Source organism: Furipterus horrens, unplaced genomic scaffold (assembly GCF_987537825.1).
Source record: "Furipterus horrens unplaced genomic scaffold, mFurHor1.1.pri manual_scaffold_13, whole genome shotgun sequence".
Classification (NCBI taxonomy): Eukaryota; Metazoa; Chordata; class Mammalia; order Chiroptera; family Furipteridae; genus Furipterus; species Furipterus horrens.
Genome location: NW_028327183.1, coordinates 26,821,209 through 26,847,909, shown reverse-complemented (window position 1 = coordinate 26,847,909; position 26,701 = coordinate 26,821,209). Strand labels below are relative to the sequence as shown.

Below are 26,701 nucleotides of genomic sequence, written 5' to 3'. Positions count from 1 at the left end.
ACCACCGCGGTCAGTCCTTCTCCAAAATAAAAGGGCCTGACATGTAGGAGGCACTAATGAATGTGAGGTTTGACAATGTCAGAATAGAATTGGGATTGTCCCTCAGCCTGGCTCCACTAGGCTTGGTCACAGGGGTGATCCAGGTTGTGGGGAAGCTGACGATTATGCAATTTGGGAATCTTCTTTAATGAGAAAAATGAAAGTCACATACAACAGTGGGCTCAGGGCTTCAGAAGAGGTCACTACAAATAAAGTACCTGAATGTTTACTTCTTCAGTTTCATTGTGACTTGCTTCTGCCTCAGGAACAAACACATACACGTGGGTCAAGCCTGACACACACAGGCTACAGTCATTAACCTGTCACTGTTGCATGGAGTCCTGGTCAGCTTTCTGCTGAGGTGCAGACACTCCTCTGCCTTCTCTCAATGGCCACTCTTGTGTCCTGAACATCTCTCTGGGCTAGTATTGCCTCAGATTGCTGTCAGACATGGACCATTTCCACGCTGCCATGGAGAATGTGCGGGACATCCCCTTGGTTTCCCCATCCCCTGTGCCCTGCCCTTGTCCTGCGTGTTCTTATGCCTGGGTTTTCTTTCCTGTTACTCTGCCCTCCCTATTTTTTATTTTTCATAATTTTTTTTTAAATTGGGAGGGGGAAATTCACATGCCATAAAACAAACCATTTTAAAGTGAACAATTTAGTGGCATTTGGTGCTTCACAAAGTTGTGTGACCGCCACCTCAGTCTAGTCCCAAAATGTTTCCATCACCCTGAAAGGAAACCATGTACCCACTAGTAGTCACTACCCATTCTCTCGTTCCCTCAGCCGCTGGCCACCAGTAATACGCTTTCTGTCTCTGCGAATTTTCCTCTTCTGCGCCTGTCATATCAATGGATTCCCGCAATACGTCGCCTTTGGTGTCTGGCTTCTTTCACTCAGCACACTGTTTTGGAGGGTCACCCCACTGTAGCATGGGTCGGTACTTCATTCCTCGTTATGGCTGAATAGTAGTGTGCGGAGAGACCACATTTGCTTATCCATTCATCAGTTCATGGGTGCCCTTAGCTCTAGATTAGCCGAAACCACGAGAGGTCAGAGGAGTCTACATCAGCGGAGGAGGTCAATGCTAAACCGTCTCCACAACCTTCTTTCCAGAATGGCTGACCACCGGCTTCTCGGGAAGGCATGCTGGCACCCAGTGGGCGGCCTCATGCTGACTGTTTCTTTCTGCTCCCGTTAATTACATTTTTCTCACCAACATTATCTAAAGTGTGACTTCTGTCACAGGAGGACATTGATTAAAAGGTTTGGTTTTAAAAGTGTGAAATATGTTCGCTTAAACTGGCTTCTCAACTGCAGGCTTTTTAAATGTCTTAATTGTGTCAAATGCGCGCTGTGAATTTCAAAGCAGCAGCTCCAGGTTTCAAGGTTTCCCAAATTTTCATTGTTTCCCAAGTGTTCCCGAGGGAGCACAGAGGGTTGCCTTTTGTGCGCGTGTGTGCATGCTGAGGGGCACCTCTCAGTCTTAGGTTTCCCAGAAAGAGTTTGAAAAAGCTATTCTAAATTAACATCTATATCCTTTTTAGATCCATGTAATTGTAGGGGGAGGGGTCCACACACCACAGACTGGTGTTTCTACCGGGCTTAAAATAGGTATATTTGGAATCACAAGTTAAATAACTTAAATGCATTTAAATGCAAATTATTTCTGAATTAATTATATAAGCTATATAAAATGTCATGAGTTTAAATTGCAGTTGAACGGTAGCAACTCAGAGCATAACACAATATCTATTTGGAAAATGTTCGGATCCTTCAGGAGTTCACAGCAAACAAGTTTGAGGATCTCAGAGGGAGAGGGTTATAAAAAAAGTGTCTTTGAAAAATGCACATTACAGCATATATTCTTAATATGTATATACATATATATGTAAACACTTAAAATATAATCTGCTTAAGTGTTCTGTATAGCTGGAAATTGTGTTTCCGAATAATATCTACATAATTTTCAATAAAAATAAACTTGTAGTAAATTACATAGATCTTAAGGTACCAAAGACAAATGGCCTTTGCTGGAATTAGTTTTCCCTCAGGACTAAGAAAATGAAATTTGTCTTCTGCAATGAGGAGAAAAAATTTAAAAACACCACACAGTAAAAAATGAGCATTGGTGAGTTCTGCTAGAATCATATTACTGGTGTTTCTCATAATTAAGGGGGTTCTCAAGCCAGGTGGAACCCTGACAAGCCAAGACTCTACGAAAATGAAGTCTGGCTGGCGAAGTCACGACTCGGTTAGAGGGAAGGCTCCCAGGTGTGAGCAGGCAGAGCTCCCAGCTACCCTGCAGCGTGGGCCTTACTATTCTCATTTACACCCAGGTTTCTCGGCAGCGGCACTATTGGCATTTGCGGGCTGGGTGGCTCTCTGAGTTCTCTGTGGTGTGGGCAGTCCTGTGAATTGCAGGATGTTTAGTCGTACCCCTGGGCTCCACCCCGTATGTACTAGTAGCACCCACTTGTGACAACCAAAAATGTCCTCCGACATCACCAACTGACTCCTAGGGGCCAACATCACTCCTCCTTCAGAGCTACTGGGAGCAAACCAAGCAACTAAATGATGTGTGACATCCAGGGCACGGAGCCGGGCTCCGCAGGGGGCGGCAATGGGTTTACACTTAGCTCTTTCATCTACCAGCGATGTAACCTGCTTCCTGACACTTCCCTAAGCTTCCTTTCCCCACATGAAAAAGGCACAAAGATGATCCCTCCCTTGAAGAGAGATCTCTACCTCTTAGGAGAATAAGCCCCTGAGGGAGCAACAAATGTGTTCTGTTCCTTTTGAAATCCCTCAGGCCCGCAGTGTGCCTAGAATGCCAGGGGCCACTGAGATGTGAAGGGCCTGCCCAGGAAATGCACATGATCTGAGCCTGACATGCTCAGTATACAGTCAAGCCCGGCTGTTGCTATTTTGTGTAAGTTGCGCTGGGGCAGGAACCTGGACTTCGAGCTGTCTGGGTCCAGGGCCCGGGTGCTATTCTCTAAAGTGAAGACTAGTTCAAGGTCAGGACCACATGTGCTGGCTGGTACCTGCTAACTTAAGCTGTGTAATCAATACTCCACCCAGTCCCCCTGCCTCTCTAGTGGGTAAGAGGGTCACTATATTTGGGACTCCCTTCATGCTAAGTGAAGGATCCAAAGTAGTTATGAGTCTGAGACTGCTCCGAACACATGAAAATCAAGTGTCCAGCCATTCCCTGCTTCTCACTTAGTCTAAAGAAAATGATCATAATGACACTAAGGGGAATGAGGAAAGCGTGAGAGAGGCCTGAACATTTGTGCTTTGGTAAAATAAAACAAAACAAAACAAAAAACAAAACAAAACATGTGATAAAGATGACAAACTGCTTCTAGCCCTCAAGGGAAAGCCACTCAGGGTCCAGTGAGTTACTTCTCTCTCTACTTATCACCCTATTTGCAGCTAACAGAAGAGGGGAGTCCCTTGCTCACACTGCTGACATTCCATCCATCACCAGGTTCTAGAGGTGACTATGGCTGGGGTCAAAAGTTAAGATCATCTATTGCTTACCAGCTTTGTGACTTTGCATAACTTACTCTGTGTCTTTATTTCCTCACCTATCAAAGGTGGTGTGGTGATAGACAGAATAATGGCTCCCAAAGATGTCCACATCCTAATGCCTAGAACCTATGAATATGCTAGGTCACATGGCAAAAAAAAAGAATGAACATTGCAGATAGAATGAAGGCTGTTAATCAGTTGAATTGAAAATAAGAGGATTATCCTGGATTACCCAGCAAGGGCCCATGTAATCACAGAGTCCTTAACATTGGAATGGGTAGAGAGAACCAGAAAGATGTCAGTGTCAATGTCAGTGTCAACCACCATTGCAGAACTTGAAGATAGAGGAAGAGGCCACAAGCCAAGGACCGTGGGTGGCCTCTAGAACTTGGAAGAGGCCAGGAAACTAATTCTCTCCAGAGCCTCTGGAAGGAATGAGCCCTGCCTGTTGATACCTTGATGTCAGCCCAGTTAGATACATATTTGACTTCCGACATCTACAACCGTAAGATAACAATTTTTTGTTGTTTTAAGCCACCAAGTTTATGATAATTTATTATGGCAGAAATAGGACACTAATAAGGGTACCTAACTCACTGAGTCAATGTAAGAATTAGTGAGATACTCTATAAAGGGCTGGACAAAATCCACAAAGTGTCACTATTGCTGTATTATATCATTCAAAGTAAGAGTCAGGTGTAGCCCAAGGCAGGGCAGCCCCCAACAGGCAGCTCAGGCCTGCGCCCACTGCTGAGCAATGCTCTGAAGGAAGAAGTTCCAGGAAAACAACAACAATGATAAACTTCATCTCGTGTGCTACGTCTGCACAATCATTCCTGTTTTGCAAAGCCCTTTTCAACCTCTATTTCGTTTACTCAGGAAGCAGTGTGCAGGTGAACTCGGGCAGCCCCTGCCCTTGTTCTGGAAATGTGTGTCCAGTGCGAGCCCCCATGAACATGCCTCTGGGGAGCCTGTCCCTGAATGCACTTAGCTCACCTCACCATCATCTAAGGGCAACACACATTTAGTCTCTCCTCTGAAATTTCCAGAAAAAGGAAATATATAAGCTTCCTTTGGGGACTATGATCTGAAAACCTCTTAAAACCAGGTTATCAATTCCTGAGGGATGCGAGGGCCCATCTAGTCCAAGGATATGCACACCTTTTTCTGTAAAGTCACAGAGCAGAAATACTTCTGGCTTTGCGGCTCCCACCCTGTTGCAGCTGCTCAGCCCTGCCGGTGTAGTGTGTGGAGTTCATGAGGAGGCTCTGCATTAAAAACTCAAAAGGAATAGAAGATGCATTCATAATTAATTGTGAAATGCCAGTCACCCAGTTTTCTGAGCTTTTATGACCAGCTGCCCAAGACCTCCACCTTTACCTGTGCTAGCCCCCAGAAGTTCATGAGCAACTCAATGTGGATCCAAGCTAGAGGGTATGATCAACTTGCAAAGAGCGTAGAGCTCTCCTCCTGACTTCTTGTCCAACATGGTCAACCTGGCCTTGGGTTCGCTGAATGCTGTCTGACATAATAAGCCATCACTCAATGAGGATGCATTCTCTCTGCTTGCCTTCACTTCAGTCCATCTTCAGATGCCTGGTCTCACACATGGAGCAAGGTTCATTTTGCCCCACCCCCACCCCCCCTTGCAGGCAGGAAATAAGCATTCCCAAGTGACAAGGCACAATTAAGTCCTTTTAACAGAGTACATATTCTTTCCAACAAGGCACCAGAAAAGATGGACTTTGCTTAAAAGAGCCCATTATGCAAACTTCTGAACTTTCAGAAGAGAGAAAAATAATATGGAAATGATCTCGTGGCACCAAATGCCTTACTGCAAGGAAAAGATAAGCCTTCATAATAAAGTTCTTAAAAACAGATGCCAATCAAATGAATCAACAGCTAACAGCTCTGGCCAACTGTGTTTAAAAAATAATTTTGAGATAGCCCATTGATAAACCCCTAGAGAAAAAAAAGAGCTAAAAGCTTGGAATTTTAACAGAGAACATTCACTTGCCCTAGAGACTGAGCCAAACAAAAGGGGAAGGACAGGCAACACGTAAAGCACTCCTCACCCCTCCACACAGGGATTTAGGATGAGAGGTTTGCTGGTTTACTCTGTCTAGGAGGGCACTTTAAGGCTGAGCTTGGGGAAGACTGGGCTTTATCTTTTATCTCTTTCCCCCAGGGCCTGGTAGGTAGTGGGTTCTCAACAAATGAATGCAATTTTGAATTAATTTCTATTTCATGGCAATGTGAATGTTATTGTTGACTTGCTCAAATAAATCTTATCTTCCTGAAATGCAAATTGGATGTTATTCCCTTGCTAAAAATATTCCTAGGCTTCCTTAGAATAAAATCAAAGTTCTTCACCTTACCGTGCAAGGCCAGGCAGTACTCAGCCCCCGATTTTTCATTTCACCCCAAAGTGCATTTTATACTTTCACTCTGAGTTTCGATTCACCTCCCATGTCTTCCCTGGCAAGAATGACATTTATCTGATATGTGCCACTCAGGCTTCAGAGACCCAGAGACAGGACTCCCTACCTCCCACTTGTCCTCAGTCCTCCGCTGGCAACCAGGGCAGTCTGTGCAAAATCCAAATCTGATCACGTCACTCTGCGGCCTAAATCCTCTAACATCTGCCCATCATGAAAGGGTGGTATGTATGAGCTCACTCCTTAGCATCCTGGTCCTGCTTTCCTCACTGGGGGACTTCATTTCCTGTCTCCTGCGTGAGTCCCCCTCAACCACTTCTCCCAGGATGTCACGGGCTCTTTCATCTGTTCCTTACCCCCAGAACACTCTTCCCACCCTGTCCACCTCTCTGTCACCTGGCTAATTCCTCATTTTTTTTAAATCCTCACCTGAGGAGATGCCCATTGATTTTAGAGAGAGGGGAAGAGATGGAGAGAAACATTGATGAGAGACAAAAACATTTGATCAGTTGTCTCTCGACCGAACCCACAGCCTAGGCATGTGCCCTGGTGGGAATGAAGTCCATAATCATTCAGTTTACAGGAGATTATGCTCCCACCAATGGAGCCACACTGGCCAGGGCTCCTCCTCATTCTTGAGCACTTGCTTTGATGTCATGTCATCTAGAAGGTCCATTTCTAGCCCTGCTCTTGTCCCTTGGTGATATAGTTTTGTTACAAATCACTGTCCCCAGGTAGATCATGAACTTTACAAGGACGGGGATAGTATCCCTTTGCTGCGGTGCCCCAGAAATGAATACAGACCTTTTATCTATTTAAGCCAGACAAATATTTGAGTGAGCAAACCATGCCATATTTTTAGATCCTTGAAGATACAAGGCCTGCGCTGGTGCCTGCAGAGCAGGACATATGGGGTCTGTCCTGTGCTCACTATAGGACCTGGAGGAGCATTTCTGGCCTTGACCCACTAGATGCCAGTAGCACCACTCCCCTGAGTTGTGAGAACCAAAAATGTCTCCAGAATTGCCAGATGTCCTCTGGAAGGCACAATCACGTTTGCTGAGAACCACTGATGTCAAGGATACCTGAGAGGGAAGGCTGGCTTTCCTATCTTCAGACTTCCCATAAAGCCTGCCCCTAAATGTCATCTCAGTGAGGCCTGCCTTGGCCACACAACCCCTCCTGTCACTCTCTGTGTCTTCAATCTGCTTTATTTTTATTTCCAGCACTTATAGCCACCTGACATGTTATGCTCACTCATGTCTGTTATTGACAGATTTCCACATGCAGGACATTCATGGTTGTTCACTGCTCTATCACCAGCACCCTGAAACGGCAGCTGGCATGAGTCAGGCATCCCATCAGCAGCGTTGGATCCATCACTCTGTAGCTGACTTGAATCCCACCTGACAGGGCTGCAGGATGTGTGCTGGCCCAGAACGGCACGAACCCTCTCAGTGGTCCCATTTCTCTCGACTTCCCTTGGCTGGAAGAGAAGGCTCAGCTGGCAAAGTGTGTGCTCCTCCGTGCTTTTATTTTTATTCTGGGATTCTGCCCACAGATTCTCCCAGTTTCAAATCTATAGTGACGAAGTGATCTGCTCTGATTAAACATAGACAGACTTGAGATGGGTAACCTGTCAGCAGCTCCCCAGCCTCAGATGAGGATATCTGTCCATTTGTTTTTATGTCCCATCATAGGAATGCAGGGTTCTGACCCACGCAAGAGGAATTCAGTCTCCATTATGACATTATTCCCCAGGTATTTCGTAGCAGGGCCAAAGCTGGCTTCTCAAGGGCCCCTGGTCAAGGGCAGCTACTTCCTCCCTTGTCTGGGCCGCTTAGAGAACCTCACCATGGTGATCCACCGCTCATTCCCAACCCTTCTCATGCCAGTGTGCTGCAGGAGTCTCCGAGGGAGGAGAGAGCTCACTTTTCAACTGTATCATCCTTTGACACCTGGCCTCAGAGCTGTAGTACTTGAATCTATTATCTTACATGGTCTTTTGTGATTAGTTTAATTAGGTTCTGGTCCTCACATCCAACTTTGCATATAATCTCATAAAAATTTTTTCAGCATTTTCTGCCCTCCAACCCAAGAGTGTCAAGCCCCAAAGAGGAGAGGACAGCCTCTTTATCTTCTCTTTTGCTCCTCTCGCCTCTTTGTCCATACCCTAAACAAACTCCTCCTTCCCTCCTCTGCTCATTTTTACCACATGAAAGAATTTCTTCACGCAAATAGATGATGAGTGAGTGGTGGGAGCTAGGAATAGATGTCTTCTCTGCTCTTGTAGGATCTGGTCCCAGAGGGTTTGGTCACAACACCCATTATCAAGGAATAACAAAATAGCACAATGTATTTTCAGTAGTTAGCTAATTATTTAACTTGCTTATTTATTTATTAATCTTCAGCTGAGGATATTTTTCTTGTTGCTTTTTTTTTTTTTAAGAGAGAGAGGAAGGTAGAGGGAGAAACATCATTGTGAAAGAGATACATTGATAAGTTGCTTCCCATATGCACCCAGACCAGGTATCGAACCCGCAGCCTAGGTATGTGCCCTGACCAGGAATTGAACCTACAACCTTTCAGTTATGGGATGATGCTCCAATCAACTGAGCCACTGTGGCCAGTGTTTAACTTGTTCTTATTTGTAAATTTAGCAGGTTACATAAAAATGGGTTTAAAGGCTCTTGTAATTCTGATATATTGTGATTCTTCAGCACCTTAGAAAAGAAAATGCCACCAAGTCATTTGAAAAAGCAGCCTGATGAAGTAGAGTTGGTTGTAGGGGGAAAACTAAAGCAAAAAAATAAATCAACCATCATACATTTATTCATTCCACGAACACGTGGTAGGTCTAGCCTGCGGGCCAGCGGCCTTGGATGCGAGGACCAGCGTAGGGCAGACAAAGTTGAGGGAGGGACACAGGGTTCTCTCACCTGCCAAGATTCAAGTTGAGCCACTTGTAAACTAATAACATTTAGAAAAATATGTTGCCATAGACATGAGTGAGGAAGCAGCTTTGCTTAGTAGACCAAATAAATAATCAGTCAGGAGCACCTCGCACTCTAATCCAGCCTTGGCAATGCTGTTTAACCCCTTCATGCCTCAGTTTCACCAGCTGCACCTGGCAGATAAGGCCAGGATGCAAAATGAAGTGCTTGGGAATGTGAGGAGCCCAACTGGGAAGAGTCAGATGGAGATGCTCAGAGGTACTGGGGTCGGGAGAGGCTGTGGCTAAATCCCGAATTACTTCTTCCTAAAGTGAGTCAGAAGATGATCTGCTCATTTGTTTACCAAATTCTGTTTCTCTGCGTTGCAATTTTTTAAGAGCTTATGTCAAAAGAGACATTGGAAAGTAGTTAGCTTCAGATATTCACTCAGTCAAGCTGCTGACTGAGGGGAAATAAGATCTTTGATTTTCTGCTATTAAGTGTTAGAAACTCCTACATATATTGTCTCATTTGAAATTCATAAGAGATCTAGCTGGCTGATGTCATTGTCCTCACTTCTAGTTATGAATAGACTGGGGTACAGGTAGGTTGTATTAACTTGGTGGTTCTCAAACTTGGCTTCACAATGAAAACACCTGGAGAGTCTTATAAAGATATTGATGCTTGGTCCCACTCCAAGATATTCTGATTTAATTGGTTTGGAGAGCAACTTGGACATTTGGGGCTTTAAAATCTCCCCAGCTGATTTTAATGTGCAGCAAAGTTTGAGAACCACAAATAAGTTACTCAAGCTTATAGATCTAATAAGGAAGAAAAGCTGGTTCTGCTGACCCCAGGGCCAGCTTCCTTCTCTCAGGAATCACCTTTGCCTGCAGCAGCTCAGATCTCCGAAGACATTTTCATCTGCAGCCTGAAAGGCTGGTTTCTGAGAAATAAGCAAACATTCAGTAACATGGCATTTAACAGCCATCCAAAGTCTAGACAGGATGGAGCAAAGGAGCCAGGGACAAATCTGCCCGGCTCTTAGGAGCCATTAACAAAACCAAAACAAAGACAGTTTTGAAGAATATGGGCAGCCTTTAGAGGGCTTTCAAAGGGTGTACCAGAACACCTGGAGGAATAAGCACCTTTAAGGCATAAATGTATTACTCCAGTAGGACTGTAATGGAATTGGTTCGAAGGCCACTTTCACTGAAGCAAATTAAGGAATCAGGCCAGCTGCAGTGGTGTTAACCCTTAAGAGTGTCTTTGGACCTGGGGTTCTCACGCATTAACGAGCCACAGAACCACCTGGGAGGATTGTTAACACCCAGACTGCAGGGCCATAGTTTCTTACCCAGTAGGTCTGAGGTGAAGGCCTGGGCATTTGCATTTGTAACAAGTTCCCAGATTATGATGCTGGCCTGGGGGCCACGTTTAGATGATTTCCTTCTATGAAGTGACACATGGTGATGCTAACATCTAACTGTTTAACTGCAGGCCGGATGCCTAGCAACTGCTTTTACCTCTGTCTCACCTGCCAGAGTTTCAACTACAAAACAGGTCCGTGAGGTGACGGGTCCCAATTCCTGAACACTCAGTGATGCACTGAGCACCACCTTTACACAACCCCCCTTCCCGACTCCAGCAGTACCAGCACGTGATACGGCAATCTCCCCTCAGTCTAAAGATCGGAAAGCAGAGGCTGGGATGTGAGTACATTGCCAGAGATGACAGTGCTAGGACAAACCATGAAGCGACCGATATTCACCCTTATAAAGGTGGCAATTTCGTATGGCTCCTCTGATTGCAGAGTCAAGATTCTGACCTCAGTAGGTCAGATTCCACAGCCTGAGTTATAACCCAAGTTATCTGTCTCCTCTTCATTAGGGCTCCTTCCCAGGCCATGCGTGTTACTGACAAATAGGGCCATAATATTATTGGAAGTTAAGATCATAGGTGTGAAACCACACTCTCCCAAGCACAGACTAGCTACCTGCCTCAGGCAGCCATGCCTATCACTGACTGTCTCTTAGAATAAAATGGTACTGATGACATGGTGATGCTGTTGATGACAACATCCACTACACCAGGCCCCTTGCTAGCTCAGCTAGAGTCCATCATATGATCTACTTCCCTGCCGACATCTTAGCCTGAGACTTAAAGATGCCTCTGCTTTGGGGATCGGAGGTTCTGGAAAGCATGGTGTCACCCAGCTCTTCTGGACAGCCAGGGCACAGCTGCTCCCACCCTCTTCTGAACAGCATAGGAGGAGAGTCCAGAAGAGGTGGCAGCAGTGAGGACTCAGCTAGAACAGTGATTCTCAGATGGGGCAATGTTACCCGTATGGAACAACTGGCAATATCCGGAGACATTTTTGGTTGTCAAGAGTGGAAGTGGGATGTTACTCACATCTAGTAGAGGCCCAGCACACTTCTATACACCATGCAATACAAAGGTCAGACCCCCATACAAAGAATTACCCAGCCCCAGATGTCAGTAATGCTGAAGTGGAGAACCCTGCATTAGACTAGTATCATACAAGACTGGGTATTTCCTGTAGCACTGTCATTTCTGCTTGTGTTTCATGTGAGCCAGGTTTGGGGGTCCTTTTGCCAATTCTATAAAGCTACCTGTACCCTTTAATAAATCCCTTTCTTTGTACATTAGTGGAGAGGATTTTGTTGACTACCAGCAAGAATCGCAACTAAGAAAGATGGCCATGGGGGAGACCAGGCTAGAGGATGAAGAAGGATGTAGCTTGTCCTCACAGTCAGGGGGTAGGGGAGCATTCCAGGTATTGTACAAATGTTACCAAGGGCAGCGCAGTGCTATCAGGCGATGTATGCATCGTCCGTGTATAACATGAAAATTATTATAAATAGGTTAATCACCTAAGTAACTCTAATCTGGGCAAATCGACATCCCACAATTGTCTTATGATCACTAATGTTATGATACACATATTTCAGCATGACAGCAACATTTTTCATCTTGATGTGTTTTCTGCCAAATAGTCTTGGAGCCACATACATTAGAATCAGGGCAGAGCCATATGAGAAAAAGGAAACACAGAAGCAATGATACCTTCTGTCTGCCAGGTTGAACACTCTTAACCACAAAGTCCAAACTTATGCCAAAAATTGGCTCAAAGGAGAGCAAATTATATCCCAGGAAATGTAAACAAATATGCAGAAGGAAGCAATGAAATCCTGCTCATGTTTTGAGGCCAAGAACACAGGTGGTTCCAGTTACTAGTTCTATAATTGAGAATGATAACAGTATTAAGCTCATTTATGAAGATTAAATGAGATGATCATTTGGGTATTTAGCATGGTGCCTTGGCACATTGTAAATGTTCAATAAATGTTATCACCAACATTAATAACAATAATATATCTTGGGAACCGCTCTGGCCCTCAGCAAACACAGAGGTAAAGAAAAGATAATAAACCGATTTCACAGGTTTTTTATGTAGATGTTGAGGGAGTTCTTGGGTGTGTAATAGGTGCTCCATAAATGGACGTTCCCCCTCTCCTTTCAAGTGCTCCTTTCTTCTCCCTCCCAATTCTGACATTCCCAGTTCTCGGTGCGTCTCCCACTGGGGACAGCAGCTCAGCAGGAAGGTCTCCAACCCATGACGCCTGCCCACCACCAGGGCCCCGCTTCCGGTTTTACCTCTCACCCCTGCTGAGCCCGGCCCAAGTTCTCTGCCACCTCCCTCCACGTGCCTGACAGACTGTCTCCCACTCCACTCCTGTCCTCCCATATTGACAAATTTGCAGCCAGCAGATTACATTCACAGTGTGAGGGAATCATTACCACCTGCTAATGTTTTTATAGAATTTCATAAACTTGGTCATTCATGAATCCTTTACAGTACTTTATTCCAATGAAGAGTTCACAAATCACTCAAATGCTGGCAAAATGCATAATAATGAGTAATATTTCAGGAGGCTTTGCATTAATATGTCAGCTTCTAGTACGGCAAGAGCTAAATTATTTTGCCAGGCGCTACTTTGGGTCAGAAGCCTGGAAAGCCCTTTTGGGAGCTGGGGTAGGGAGAGTGGGCAGGTGGCAGTGGGTCATGGGATAGGATGGTATTTAAGAGGAAATAGATCATCCAGCCAGTCAACCCCCCTTTCCAGCCCCAGTTAAGTGGAGGTCCTGGGAAAGAGGCTTAGGAATTTGCAGATTAGATATCAGAGTCTAGCTGAAGCTAAAATAGGAAGAAGCATTTCTTAGTGATTGAAAATGCAAGGCTTTGGAGGTGGAGAGAAACAGATATGGATCCCAGGTTCAATACTCACCAGCTGGGAGACCTTGAGAAAGTTATTTAACAGTTATTTGCTTATCTGTAAAATGGTGTTATCACCTTTTTAAGTCCCTTGTGTGAAATAGATTAAATAAGAAGACGTACATGGGCGTTCAGCACAGTATCAGCAATGTAGTGTTTAATAAACGGATCTTTAATGACGACGCACATCAGGGCCCAAGGACACATTTATCCCAGATTACTTCTTATTGTGCGATTCCCCTAGGCTTGGCTCAGAATGCTTTCTTGTTGGATCTGGGAAATGTGAACACACTAGCATGGACTTGCCTGTGAGTAGCATTTAACTTTAAAATAACAACGATGGCATTGGAGCAATTATAATAGCAATCCATTCGCCCATATGCTCTCTGCTTTTTAAACTTGCAAGAGGGGAAACTAAAACATGGGAATTGGAGACCTAGGATTCAGTTCTTTGAAGAGGCATGTTTGCTACCAACCATGATGACCATCATGAACACTATGGATCTAACTGTTCTACTAAGATAGTGCATAATTTACAAATAGGCACTTGAAGTGGACCAGAATTGTAACATTTGTGCGTTCAAAGTATACTAGAGTAACCCAGTACTCATTAAATCAGAAATAGGAGAATGAAGTGCAGAGCAGTCGGGGACCTTAGCAAGGACACGAAGAAAACAGAATAAAGACGATTGAAGAGTGAAAGGCAGGGTGTGCGCATTTGAAACTGCACCCTCGTGAGGCTCAGAACCTGGCCGTGGTCTGGCCATTGTCACTGGCCCTCTTGTAAGACACTGCATTCCCGCCAAGCCCTGGCAGTCCCCACTGGGCACGTGCGGCCCTCTGCCACAGGCAAGCCGAGATACGCAGTGAACGAGGCGCAGCTTCCTGGCGTATCTTCTGTACACTCTGGCGAGACATTTCCAACGGTTTATTTTGAAACTAAGCCTGGGCATTAAAATGACAGCCACAGGGTGGCAAGGGCCCTGGTGGCCTTGTTTCCCCGCATATTTCCCTGGAGGGTGCTCCTCACCCTGTAGATGCTCAATCAAAGTATGTAGACAGGATACACTGATCCATCAATGCATTATGAAACTATTAAAAAAAAACCCTCAAGATTACTACTCAAGGAAAGTTCATGCTTGACACGGTCTGACTGGGCTACCACTCAGCGTCCTCAGGGTTTTCACTTATCTTCCTCAGCCTTTCACAGACGGCATTACCTTCTCTCTCAGGCAGTAAGAGGATACAGTGCTCGCTACATTTCCGGCCTGTTCTCAATGCTGAACATGTATTAACTCACTCAGCCCATTAAAATCCTGGGAGATCAATGTTGTTGCTATTCCCATTTTTCAGATGGGAAAGTTTAGGCAAACATCCTGCACGAGTTCCCACAGCTAATCCATGATAGCCGTGATTTGAATGCAGGCAGCGTGGCTTCATGCAAAATTGTAATTTTAACTGCTATGATACCGTATGGCGTCACTTTAAGGAAAAATACAAAGAGCTCTAAGCTTGCGATTAGGCTTTGCTTTACAAACTGATTAACAATTGCAAATTAATACAAATGAATAATCTCATCTTTTACAATCCTTAGAGGTGCTAGTCCTATCCCCATTTTATGGATGAGAATCACAAGATCAGAGAGGGTAAGTGGGTTGCCCAAGGTCACACAGCTTGGTAAGCAGAAGCACAATTTCCTGGCCTCAGGACCCTTGTAATTAATCATTGCTATCACCTGGATATCAGTCAGATAAAAATAAAATCAACTAAATTTTAAAAAGTGTGGATTTCATTCAATCCTAGCCTCGGATGCCTTTGTGAAAGTTAGAAAGAGGCGGCCTCCTTCTGGTAGACATGCCTGCACTGCAATGCAGCTCCTGGCTAGTCAGCCATGAGCTGGGTCAGGCCTTTCTTCCTGTTTCTCAGCCGTTTCCCTTGTGCAGCAAAATCCCTGCACCATCAAGTGCAACAGCCGTGCACTCAGCTGTGTGGAGGACAGAGTTTAGAAATTCTCCTTAAAGAAGTCCTTAATTGGCATCGTTGGGAACACCCAAGCCAACTGGTTGACCAAAGACTACTTTCTCATCAGTCCCTTTCAATCCTTCAATGTTTGTGTTTGAATTCTTTTCCCTGCCCCTCTGACTTCCCCAAGGGGACTTTCTCACTGTCCCTGGAGATCAAGGTCATTGCCATCTTAGAAGACTGGTCATGCTGAGGCAGGTCCTCGTTTGCGGTGACTGGAAGTCCCTCTGAATGGGGAAAGACACCCAAAAGGGTGATTTTAATGTCTGCACCACTCTTGGATCCCACAGATGTCAGGTAGCCATGGATGCATCCAAACTCTTGCTCAGCTCTTCCAACAGCTCCTGTGGTGCCACCCCAGAAAGGCCTCTGTCAGCCCCTCATTCGCCAGTTCTCATTCCTGACAGCCAGCCTTTTCCACTTTCTCTGACTCATGCTTGTCCTATTTTCAGGCTACAGAACCCTCCCGAGAAGCTCCTCTTGATTGTTTATCTTGTGCCCACCGGAGAGTTACAGAGATCCAGCTTTGTCCAGGGACCTCTCTCTCTGATACTTACAAAAGGGGAAACAAATGCTATGATGTTTTGTTCATGTCAGGATAGAAGACAAAACCACAACCTTCTTGTGCTTGGAGGCTGGAAACCGACATTAAAAACTTGTGGAGCTTAACTGAAACATTAAAAAATACTCAGGAAAAAATAAGAGCAGCTATGATCAATTGCTACGTGCTCAGCTAAACAGTTGAAAAAATAATTTTATCTCATCTTTGACAGTCCTTAGAGTTGACAGTACTATTCTCACTCTGTGGATGAGGGTGAAAAGATCAGAGGGTAAGCAGGTTGTCCAAGATCATACAGCTCAGTCAACAGCAGTCCTGAGACTCAAATAGAAATTGGCTACCCCAGTGCTCTTAATCTTCATCACTATGCTACAAAATTATAAAACTTACTGTCTCCTTGGTTCCTTGTGTCTGCAACTAATGGCTATTTCCATGATAGGCATGGGAAGAGAAGAGGGCACCTACCCATGGCCTGCTGCTGGCTATTTTTTGCATCAGCTGGACATTGATAATTGCCAGGACACCTCTGGTTACTTCTAAGACCAGTGCACCGGGAATTTCTGAGGACACCAATGTTTAGATCCCATAATAAGACTTCCCCCAGATGTACAGTAAGGACTGTTCACCCTTTGGTGATCTCTGACAGATGGAATCTCCTGCAGAAACTCGCAGCATCTGCCCTTTGGCAAAGCTTCTGAAAAGGACACCCGGGAGGCATCCTCAGCCTCCCAGGACTCGGGACCCTTGAACACATTGCTTAGCATGAGGTCTGCTGGCAGATGGGGATTCCACAACCTTCCATCATGCCACTATATTGGTCCAGCACTTTAATGCCTCCCACACCCTCACACTAACTTCTCTCTGGAACTCACAGCAATTCAGCCGAGTAGGTGGACAAGTGTTATTTGTATTTTATGGCTGGGGTCCTGAGGACTAGCACTTATGGGTCTTCCTGAAGTCAACAGTTCATGTGGACAGAGCAGGCTAGCCAGACATAGGGCACCTGTTGCCCAGCCAGGATACTTGACTTTTCAATGCAATGTCTGCAACCCCTGTCTGCAGAGAAGGACGAACATGAACTTTTTGTTGAAGGGGGCTGTTAGGATGCTCTTACTGTGGTGTTTGACCAAGAAAACCTGAGATGCCAAGTCTGGTGCTAATAATTGGCCACTACCTCTTGACCCCAATCAAGGAAGGTATTCATAGGATGAGCCATGGAGACGGAAAGCAAGTGCTGACTGGGCCTCGTTCCCACTGTGCCTGCTTCCGGCTTCCTGCACTCGATCCTATGTAGGGCTGGTCCTGAAAATTGCTAGGGATTCCATCCATTGCTCAAAGATTGAGCTCACTGCTCTCAGAGGCTGGTGTCGCTAATAGGCTATAAGCACAAAACTGTCTTGGGACTGTGGTAGAAGAGGCGTGGGACGGACCTCCAACCTGTATGTGATTTACCGCTCATCCCAATATATGGATTCAACTGCTTTGGTCTTTGTATCTTGAATGGATATAACTCCTGAAACTATTCTTTCACAAATAGCTTTTTATTCTTCATATAAAAGTAATTTAAGTATATTGTAGAAAAAAGAAAACCAAGTTGAAAAATTAATTAACAGCCAAACACAACCATTAATTAACACTTCAATTTTTCCCGCACCATGTTTCTTCACAAATATACACCCATCATGATACGTGCAAACACTTGCTCTGGAATGAGGAGGCCATATGTGTTTGTGCATCTGTTTCCATTCAATGTCTCAAATCTCTCTCATGTAAGTAGAACCTTGCCAAAAATATTTTCAGTGGTTGTACACAGCTTCCACTTGATTCCATTTAAGGATCGTGTCCTGCTCTAAGATCATGGTATAGAAATCTAACTAAATTTCTCCCTAATTCCTTAGGATAGATTTCTAAAAGGTAAAATGACCAGGTCCAAGGGTTTACCCTCTTAGTGCTCCTGCTTACCAAGCTGGTTTCTGGAAAGCCAAAGCTGCCCTAAGTGTTCTGCCCTCCATTGAGAGTCCCTCAGGACCCCTCATTTTGCTTTCCAGTGCCCAAAATATCATGCAGGGCTGGGGGCTCCACTGATGAGATAGGGCCCCCACTGTCAGGGCTCGTCACTACTCAGATCCCACAGAGACACACTCAGAGTCACATGCCCTGGGTTTGATGAAGCACAGAAATAATGAGCTCAGTGGGAAGAGAAGAAACCGTCTTGGACAGCCACAGCTCTTCATGTAAGATGGGCACTTGAGGGGTACTCACCTGATAAGAAGCAATAGTTTCTCTGTCCAAGGTCCGTGTTACGGAGACACTGCCCGTGTTCTCATTGATTCTGAAAATTCCTTTAGGCTCTTGATCCACTCCCTTTCCAGTGAGCCGGAACTTGGATCCTTCTGGTCTGTCGCTATCGACTACCTGGTCAGGGACACAGGGTGACATTTAAGACTCTGGCACACAGAGAGGGTGCATTATAAACATACCTCTGCGACCAATCCACTCAACACAGGTGTTAACACAAAGGTACTTAATAAACTCTAGTAAAGTAGCATCACTAAAAATAGCATCACTGCGCAACACCTTTCATCCCAACATGCAAAGCTTTGCAGCTTACAACTGTGGGCTCATCAGCACTGGGGTAACTTATAGAGATGGATCTAGGAAGGAAATAACTCCAGCAAAGTTCAAGGTTACACATTGATAATACTTTTAACTCCCAATAAGCATATATTATTTTTTCTGCAAGCAAGACCAAATAGGCAATGAAAACAACAATGTAACATTTGTTGGACAATCTTATACTGGGCAGGCAGTGATTACGGGGCTAGGTATTTACATGTATCTTCACTCACCCCGTTGGTTCTACCAGGTACTAGACACAGTGCTGAGCAAGTATTTTACACACATTTTTATTTAAACAAACAAATAAACAAAAAGAATAACCTCCAAATGATGCTGGGTCAGGGGACGTTATTATTTGCACTTCATGGATGAAACCAATGAGGCAGAGAGATTAAGTAAACTGGCCAGAGGTCATAGCTATTAGAGAGACAAAGATGGGATCCTGGACCCATCTTCCATTTCTCTAGAGACATCGCTTTTCATCACTCAGTTGCTTTGACACTTGAGGAATAAATTCAGGAGATAAAGAGGGAGGGAGGTATTTCCAGGCAGAGAGAACAGGGCAGACAGAGACAGAAGGCAGATGAGAAACTGGAAAGTTTCAGAAACTATGTCACTAGCGGGGTTTGAGTCTCAGAGGTGAGGTTGAGTGGTAGTTAGGAACCAAATTATATTTTGTTTTCTTATGGTATTTGAAGGGGTCCAACTAAAGAGAAATTATTATTTGCAAAAATTTGTTTTAGAGTTTGCCCAAGTATTCATCTATGTTTCATGCCACATTACCATCAATATCTGCAAGCATTAATTTGATTATAACAATCTAAAAGTGAGGAATGTAATAAACATTCAAAACATACAGGTAAAAGCAAGCTGATACTGAGTCAGGTGCAACCTGTTTACAAATGAACAGGCACCTATGGGACCTTAGCCAGCTGTGCCTGGAGGGTTTGGGCGACCAAGAGAGGAAATGTGCCTTCTAGTGGAATTAGTCTCCCTCCCACCCCTCCAGTTTTGCGGCCACCAAGCCTGCAATTCCAATGTAGGCCACCAGGTGGCAGTGGTGCCTAAGTCAGCATGACCGTCAAGGTAAGGTTCTTCCGCCATGACAGTTGAGTAAGAACATGACACAGCTCTAAATGGCAATATACTGTTTTCCTGATTTAAGATACTCTTCATTAAAATACACTGAGGATTTTGATTAAACACCAATTACTTCTGTTTGCATTTTAAGATAATAGAATGTATCCAAAACAAGACTAAAAGTAAAGTCACTGCTTGACTTAATCCAACTGGCATTCTCCTCCTAACCCACTCCTCCAGTGGAAGCTCCATGAGGTCAGCAGCTCCCCACTGGATCCCAGTGCCTGGCACAGTGTCTGGAATATAGCAGGAACCAAGGCCAACTTCTGTTTTATGAAGAGCACCACTGTTCAGACAAACATTTGTCCCAGTTCTAGCTTGGTCAATGATCAACCAGATGACCTTGCACATGGCACTTTGCCTCTTTGGCTCCTGACTTCCTCCTCTGCATGATGAGGATAACACCACTTATTCCCCAGGGTTGATGGGGATTTAATGAGAGAGTATGTGTAAACTATAGTTGCAGGCACATAGAAGGGGCTCCGTAAATAGTAGCCAATGATTGCAATACTAATAGTAACAATCATAATAAAATTATGCCATTGTTGGTTATGGTAAGATCATACTTCTAGGCACAAAAATCATCTTAGCCATAATATTTTAACAAAATTGCTAAGGGAACATGTCTCTTCACAAGCCTCTCTGGTTTGAGACTAGAAGTGCTCTGCAGACAGACCTGCTGTGGGAAGGGGCAGCTGAGAAAATGCGGCTTCTCTTTGTCACCTCCATTTTTACTGTCACTCCCTTCCCCTTCTTGCCACTTTGGCCCAGATGTGGATTAGAACCTTTTCCTCTTGCTCCTTGCACACCTTGGAGGTAGGTCATCTCCAAAAAGTCATATTAACCTGGAGAACAATCTAATGGGAAATAAACCCGGGCACTTGCAAGAGCTGTGGAGCTGCTGTCTTCCCAGGAATGGACTTCTGGCCCCATCTGTCTGCCAGACATGACCCTTTGGTGAGGACCTGCCAGGAGGAGCCTTCTGTACTCTTTTCTTTCTTGACCCTTCCCTGCTCAGAAACGGTTGGGAGGACAGCATCTCAGACCTTCTGGTGGAAACACAAGGGCAGACGGTCCTGAACACTCTTGGGGCCAATACTGTCACCTTCCACTTTCTCAGCACAGAAAGCTGAATTCTAGACTCAGAAATTCCCTTGGGGCAACTTGCCTCCTGCTGTCAAGGTCAGGTCGGGGTTATTTCCTTGCTCTCTCTCTCAGAGAGCTTGACCACTTGACCTCCCAGAAGTGGGGTCTTGCAGAGAGGACTCTGGTAAATGAGTGTGGCTGCTGGATTTAAATGACTTCTGCAGAAAAGGAGCCAAGTCCCCAGTGCAAGCCCCTCTGCCTGGCAGGACCCAACTTCTCTTCTGCAACAATTTTGTTTTGAAAGCTGTCGAATCTGCCCCCTGGTCCTCAGAGCTGTGTCCACTTTGAAGTAATGCCACACAGCCACAATGGTTACAGACTGATGGGCCTTATGTGTCCCCCAGCACAGGGAAGTGCGGGGCCTCATTCTCCCTGGAACACTGGTCTCAAGGTGGGTTTCCCAGGACCAGCATGGGCATCACCTGGGAACTTGATAGAAATGCAAATTCTTAGGCCCCACCCAGCCCTCCTAAATCAGAAACACAGTGGGGAGGGCCTGGACAATTTTGATGCACACCCAAGTTTGAGGATCACTGATTGAGACAGATTTTATCACCATCCACACTCATTATAATGGGCACTGATTTCCACTGCTACCATTTGTATCTTTCTGTTGAAAAAAGACCGGGTTTATTTGCTACCTTCTTCCTAGACCTAGTATTTGAAACATATAACACTACAGTATTCCCTCACTTATCATGGGTATTATGTTCTAGACCCCCCGCGATAGGTGAAAATCCGCAAAGTAGAAACCTTATCTTTATTTTAGTATTTATATATATTTTAAGGCTTTATAAACCCTTCCCACACACTTATAAACCATTCCCAGTCCCTTATTAACCTTCCCCACTCCCTTATTAACCTTTTCCACACTTTTATAAACATCTTATGTTATTAAACATATTCTACACTCTTAAACCTACATAACTTTAACAATATACGTATACAGGACCACAAAATCCCACGATATAGCAAAAAATCTGCTATAAATAATTAAATACAGTATTTTTAAAAATCCTGCGATACAGTGAGGCCGTGATAAGTGAACCATGATATAGAGAGGGATTACTGTACTAGGAATTCTTTAAAAAACTTGTTTTCTAGAACATCAGTAGAGTCGGCATATCTCCAAGTCCAACATCTCTACACATGTCAAAGGCATCCCAGGGCCTTGGAGAAGAAGGCATGGGAGAGGGGGTCACTCCCCAGAGAAAAGACAGGAGTTTGGGCTCCATTTAGATTCTGGAATTACCCACCACATCTCCAGCTTCTTGGTTTCTAGATGGGTCTTCAAAGGAACCCCAGCCCAGTCAGCCTCACCAAGCTGAGGGACAGGAAATGTGCAATGCACACAAACCCAGAGAGGAGCTCAGCCACACGTGAAAGCTATTCCATGTAAGTCAAGTGCTTTTCCAGACCACAACGCTTATTATACGATGTTAAACTCCTGAAAACTGTCCAGGCGCTACTTCACAGCTACGGCCGCCCCAGGGCTGGGGCCTTTTGTTGTTGTTTAAGGTGACAGAATGTAAGAAATCCAGTGCACTCCTTCTGGCCAGAACAAATCCTGCAGCAGCTGTTAACACCCATTATACCACATAGCAGGGCTTCACAATTAGCTGGTCTTTCCCATTATTCTTTGTAATTCAACACTCCTTTTCACAGTGGGGTTCTTTTCTTTATTCTCTGAGTTGGAATGAAAAAAATATCTAATAATGAGAAAAAACTTGGACCATGGACATGTAAATAACACACAAGTCTTGCTGCATATCTGAGTAAAGTGACTTCTCAGAGAGCCTTGGGGGTGGCCAGCAGACCAGCTGTGTCCCTGGCATGGCACAGCTGGGACCAGAGTCCTCTGCACCCAGGGAGGGTGGGAAATACTGAGGTCTGGAGCAAGCAGTGGCTGTTTGATTTGAGTTTCAAAGGATATTCTCACTGAATACTTCTTACAGAATGTGCTGTGTTATGGACAAAGCCAAGGCCCCTTTGAATCCCCTCATTAAGTCTTGTTCCCACCTCTATTCTCAGCTGCAAATAGCCACTGATACCGGGTTTTATATACTGTTAGAGTATTCTATTAATTTACATATACATACATATGTATTCATAGAATATATAACAATTTTAAATGCTTTTAAATAAATAGGATTATTCTGTATAAATTATTCTACAATTTTTTTCTTTTCAGTATGTCAGGAAAAAATACACACACACACACACACACACACACACACTGTTCTCCCAACTCCAACTTTTGCGGAAATAATTTTACATTTATAGAAACATTGCCAAAATAATACAGTTCCCATATACTTTGACTCCAATTTCCCCTCGTGTTAACATCTTACGTAACCATGGAACGTTGGTCACAACTGAAAAATTAACAGGGATGTGTGACTATTAACTACACTCCAGATTTTATTCATTCAGATTTTACCAGATTTTCCTACTTCTATCCTTTTTCTGATCCAAAGTCCAATTTGGAACCTCACGTTGCCTCTAGTTGGTGTGGTTTTTAATTGTCTATTTTGGTGCCTCCATGTGGGTTCAGACTTTTCCTAATTGTATTGACATCAGGTTTTTTCCCCTATGGGAAATGTATCTGATATATCAAAGTGTCACAGGCACCAAGTTTTATGTATCATAGCCCTGCCCCTGCTGATCTCCAGTATCGGGGGCTTAACTCACATTTTCCACGGGAGATTTCTGACTGTTTTGTTCTCAGTGCCTAGAACAGTGTGTTTAACACAGTAAGCTTTCAATAACTATTTGCTTACCAAATAGGTACACGAATGTTCTAGTAGTCTCCTGACTGGCCTCCAGGCTTCTGATTTCTCTCTTTTCCCCTCCTGTCCTAATTATGGTTCACCTAAAATGTAAGCTCAAATCTGACTGAGAAGTCCCCAGATTCAATGTTTCAAGGGCTCCCAGGGCAATACTCGCAGGGCTCTCCACCTGCTTCTTCAACTCCAACTTTTTGCTGCAGCCAAACATGGGCCTTCTGAACTTTGCCCACTTTCTCTGGGCCTGAGTCTCTGGACCTCATCCCCCATCCCGTTCTGCGGAGACCTCTCCTGTCTTCCTGGACTCCGCACCAACTCCCTCACTGGGGTGTCTCCTGACCCCTTCTGCCCTGCTCCGTGAAGACCAAACCTCATTCTCTGGGCTTAACCCAGCTCACCAGTGAGGTCTATTAAAGCACAGAAAACAGATGGCCTCTTTCTTGGTGATGGAAATTGTCCCTTGGGCAATTTATTTCTTATTCTCTTTAACATTTCCATGTTTGAAATATAGAAGACACTTGATTAAAGCTTTTAGTGAAGACGTTCAACTTTATTTGCATATTTTTATGTGATCATAAAATGCTCATAAACTCACAAATTAAAATAAAAAACAAGGTGCATTATACAACCTTAAAAAAAGAAAGAAAGAAAGTAAAGGCGCTCACTTTACCTGTGCAACATCAGTACCTTTTCATTTTTCTTTTTACAAATCCCCAAAGTTGGCTTCCCAGGCAGTGGTAATGCCTAGGAGCCCTGAAGGGGCTTAGAATCTTGCCTCTCCTTATCAATAGTAAACCCCCTTGTGTGAAGACCCTCTAAGTAAACACTGTGCTCACTAGGCAAAGCAGCTCCCACCCAAATACCCCAGCACTTCTTCCCTGTCATAGCCAACCAAGTTGATGCCTCTAAGTCTCCCCTATTTGAAAAATCAGGAGAAACTTATTTTCAAAGGTAGAAGACTGTCTTATAAAGACTATTCATACATATGATCAAAAGAATGAAAAACTAGAAAATAATTCGACATCCCAAAGAAAATTACCAAAGGGAACAAAGCACAGGTGTCCTGCATAGGTTTTCCGGGGATTGGAGGTAGAGACAATATTTTTTTCCCTTCACCTTTAGAACAGTTGTGGTTTCATAAAATGAATCTACAGCCCTTATTTATATGGTAAGAAGTAACTTTTTAAAACATGTAAGAATACATATTGAGATTGATATACATGATCATTTAGAAGACGTTTTCTACTCTATTAAATAGGTGGAAAAAACCCACGTATTGCCATCACCTATAGTTATTAAAAGGCATTTGCTTTATCTTTAGATTGGTTCTCTAAGGTTATCTATAAGAATTAATTAATTGTTAGCTGTGATTTAGTCTTTGATATGCCTTTGAACTTGAACACATTTAGCCACTCAGCAGTTCACGCAGCTATTAGATCCACACCCTATTCTAACTTTCATGCTGGTCAAACTACTTTCAACCACTAGGTCATAAATTAACAAGGGGAACTGAGGAAAATTCAGTGCCAAGAGTACCAGTACCCTGATGTAGACACGTTGAACCAATGCTCTGGCAAGCCAGTAAAAGAGGACAGTTAAGACACCCACTAGACCAGTGGTTCTCATATTAGCTAGGGCTGGCTGCGTTCACCACTCAGTTCAAGTGGTTCTCACTGTCCCATGGAGGTTACGAAGATTCAGGGCAGGATGGTGTGCTTGGGGGGAAAATCAATCCCCAGTAATGCAAGATGAGGGCATATCTAAACCCACCACCTTTATCTTGCATCTATTAGCATTTTCATTGTACCAGCTTTGTTTTTTTTCTTTTATAACAAAAACATTTAAGATTAGGCCTAAGCACAGCTTAAACTGAGATCCATAGGATTCAATGTTAATTGTTGGCTTTATGGTTTTTTGCATTATTTTCTGATAGTTTATAATTTTTTGGTAATTTTCTCTGGGCTGTAGGATTTCTTTTGATGAGAATAGTTCCTCATTTCCAAGTACTGATAACATTTTAATGGTTTATTTCCAATTTATCATATAATAATGTGGCTTATGAATGGTCAAGTGTTGAGTTTTTTAAAAAAGGTTTTTTTAGTGGCCAAGTGCAATACCATTTTTACCAAATGATTCATTGATACACAGAAAAAGTGGATATTCTGCAGCATTCTTTACAATAGCCAAAAGGGGAAAGCAACCCAAGCACCCAACGATGAATGAACGGGTACACGAAATGTGGCATATCCATACAATGGAATAGTATTTAGCCTTAAAAACGAGGACATTATGTTAAGTGAAATAAGACAGTCACAAAAGGGCAAACTCTGTGTGATTGTATATATTTCAATATGTAACTGGCACAATGCTGTTCTTATGGCAGGAGCTCAGTTTATGTTTGTTAATGAATATACCAAAATGATACCACCACTCACTGTTTCTCTCCCATGACTTTCAATGCAATGTTTCCTTTGTGAATAAAATTTCCTCTAACATTTGGTCTTCTTCCACTTTCTTTTCTCCCATTCAAATATTTTAAATGGAAGACCATTTTTGAGTTCTAGAGTACTCACAGCCCCCAATGGCTTATAGTTCAATACACTCTCTGAAGTCTACATTAGGCAATGTAAGAGATGTACTGAACAATATCAGAGCAGATTCAGAGAAAGAAGAAGCCACCTTTGGGTCATTCAGACACTGTGCTACTTCTCTGGGTCCAAAGTCTATTCTTTAGCCATCAGTATTAAACTTTTGTATCCTTTTATTGTCCAAGAGAATGACTGGGGGTCTAGATGCATCACTTTCTGAATTTCTGGTTTCTTAAGGCAGACTGTGAGCTTTACTCTTCTGCTAACTGGGTCCCTTGACTTTGCTTCTTGTTGTTTCACCAAAAATCAATATAGTCCCTGAAATCTCTAGTGAAAACCCCAGGTCTTCTATACCTGCTGTCTCTTCTATTTATGAATCTGACTTCTGGTAGCAGGGAGTAGTCACTGAAGCTTCCCTAATTATTTTGGCTCCTCTCCTTTTGGGCACATAGTAGAACTATTCTTCCCTGGCCATTTGAAGTTGGTTGTGGCATTACGATTTGCTTTAGCCAGTGAAGTGTGAAAATGACATATGTCACTACAGCTAATTCTGATCAAAAGCTTTAACAGCTAAGGTGTGTTTAGCCGGGTTCT

General features: G+C 43.9%; 1 protein-coding gene across 1 annotated transcript in view; it reads right to left on the bottom strand.

The window, feature by feature from the left end:
* The window catches only part of CDH13 (cadherin 13), a 1,018,642-nt gene that overhangs the window by 468,577 nt on the left and 523,364 nt on the right, over positions 1-26,701 (bottom strand). Inside the window, exon 5 of the mRNA XM_090259850.1 lies at positions 18,091-18,243. Coding sequence (XP_090115976.1) covers positions 18,091-18,243 — 153 coding nt within the window. The remainder of the gene's footprint in view (positions 1-18,090; positions 18,244-26,701) is intronic.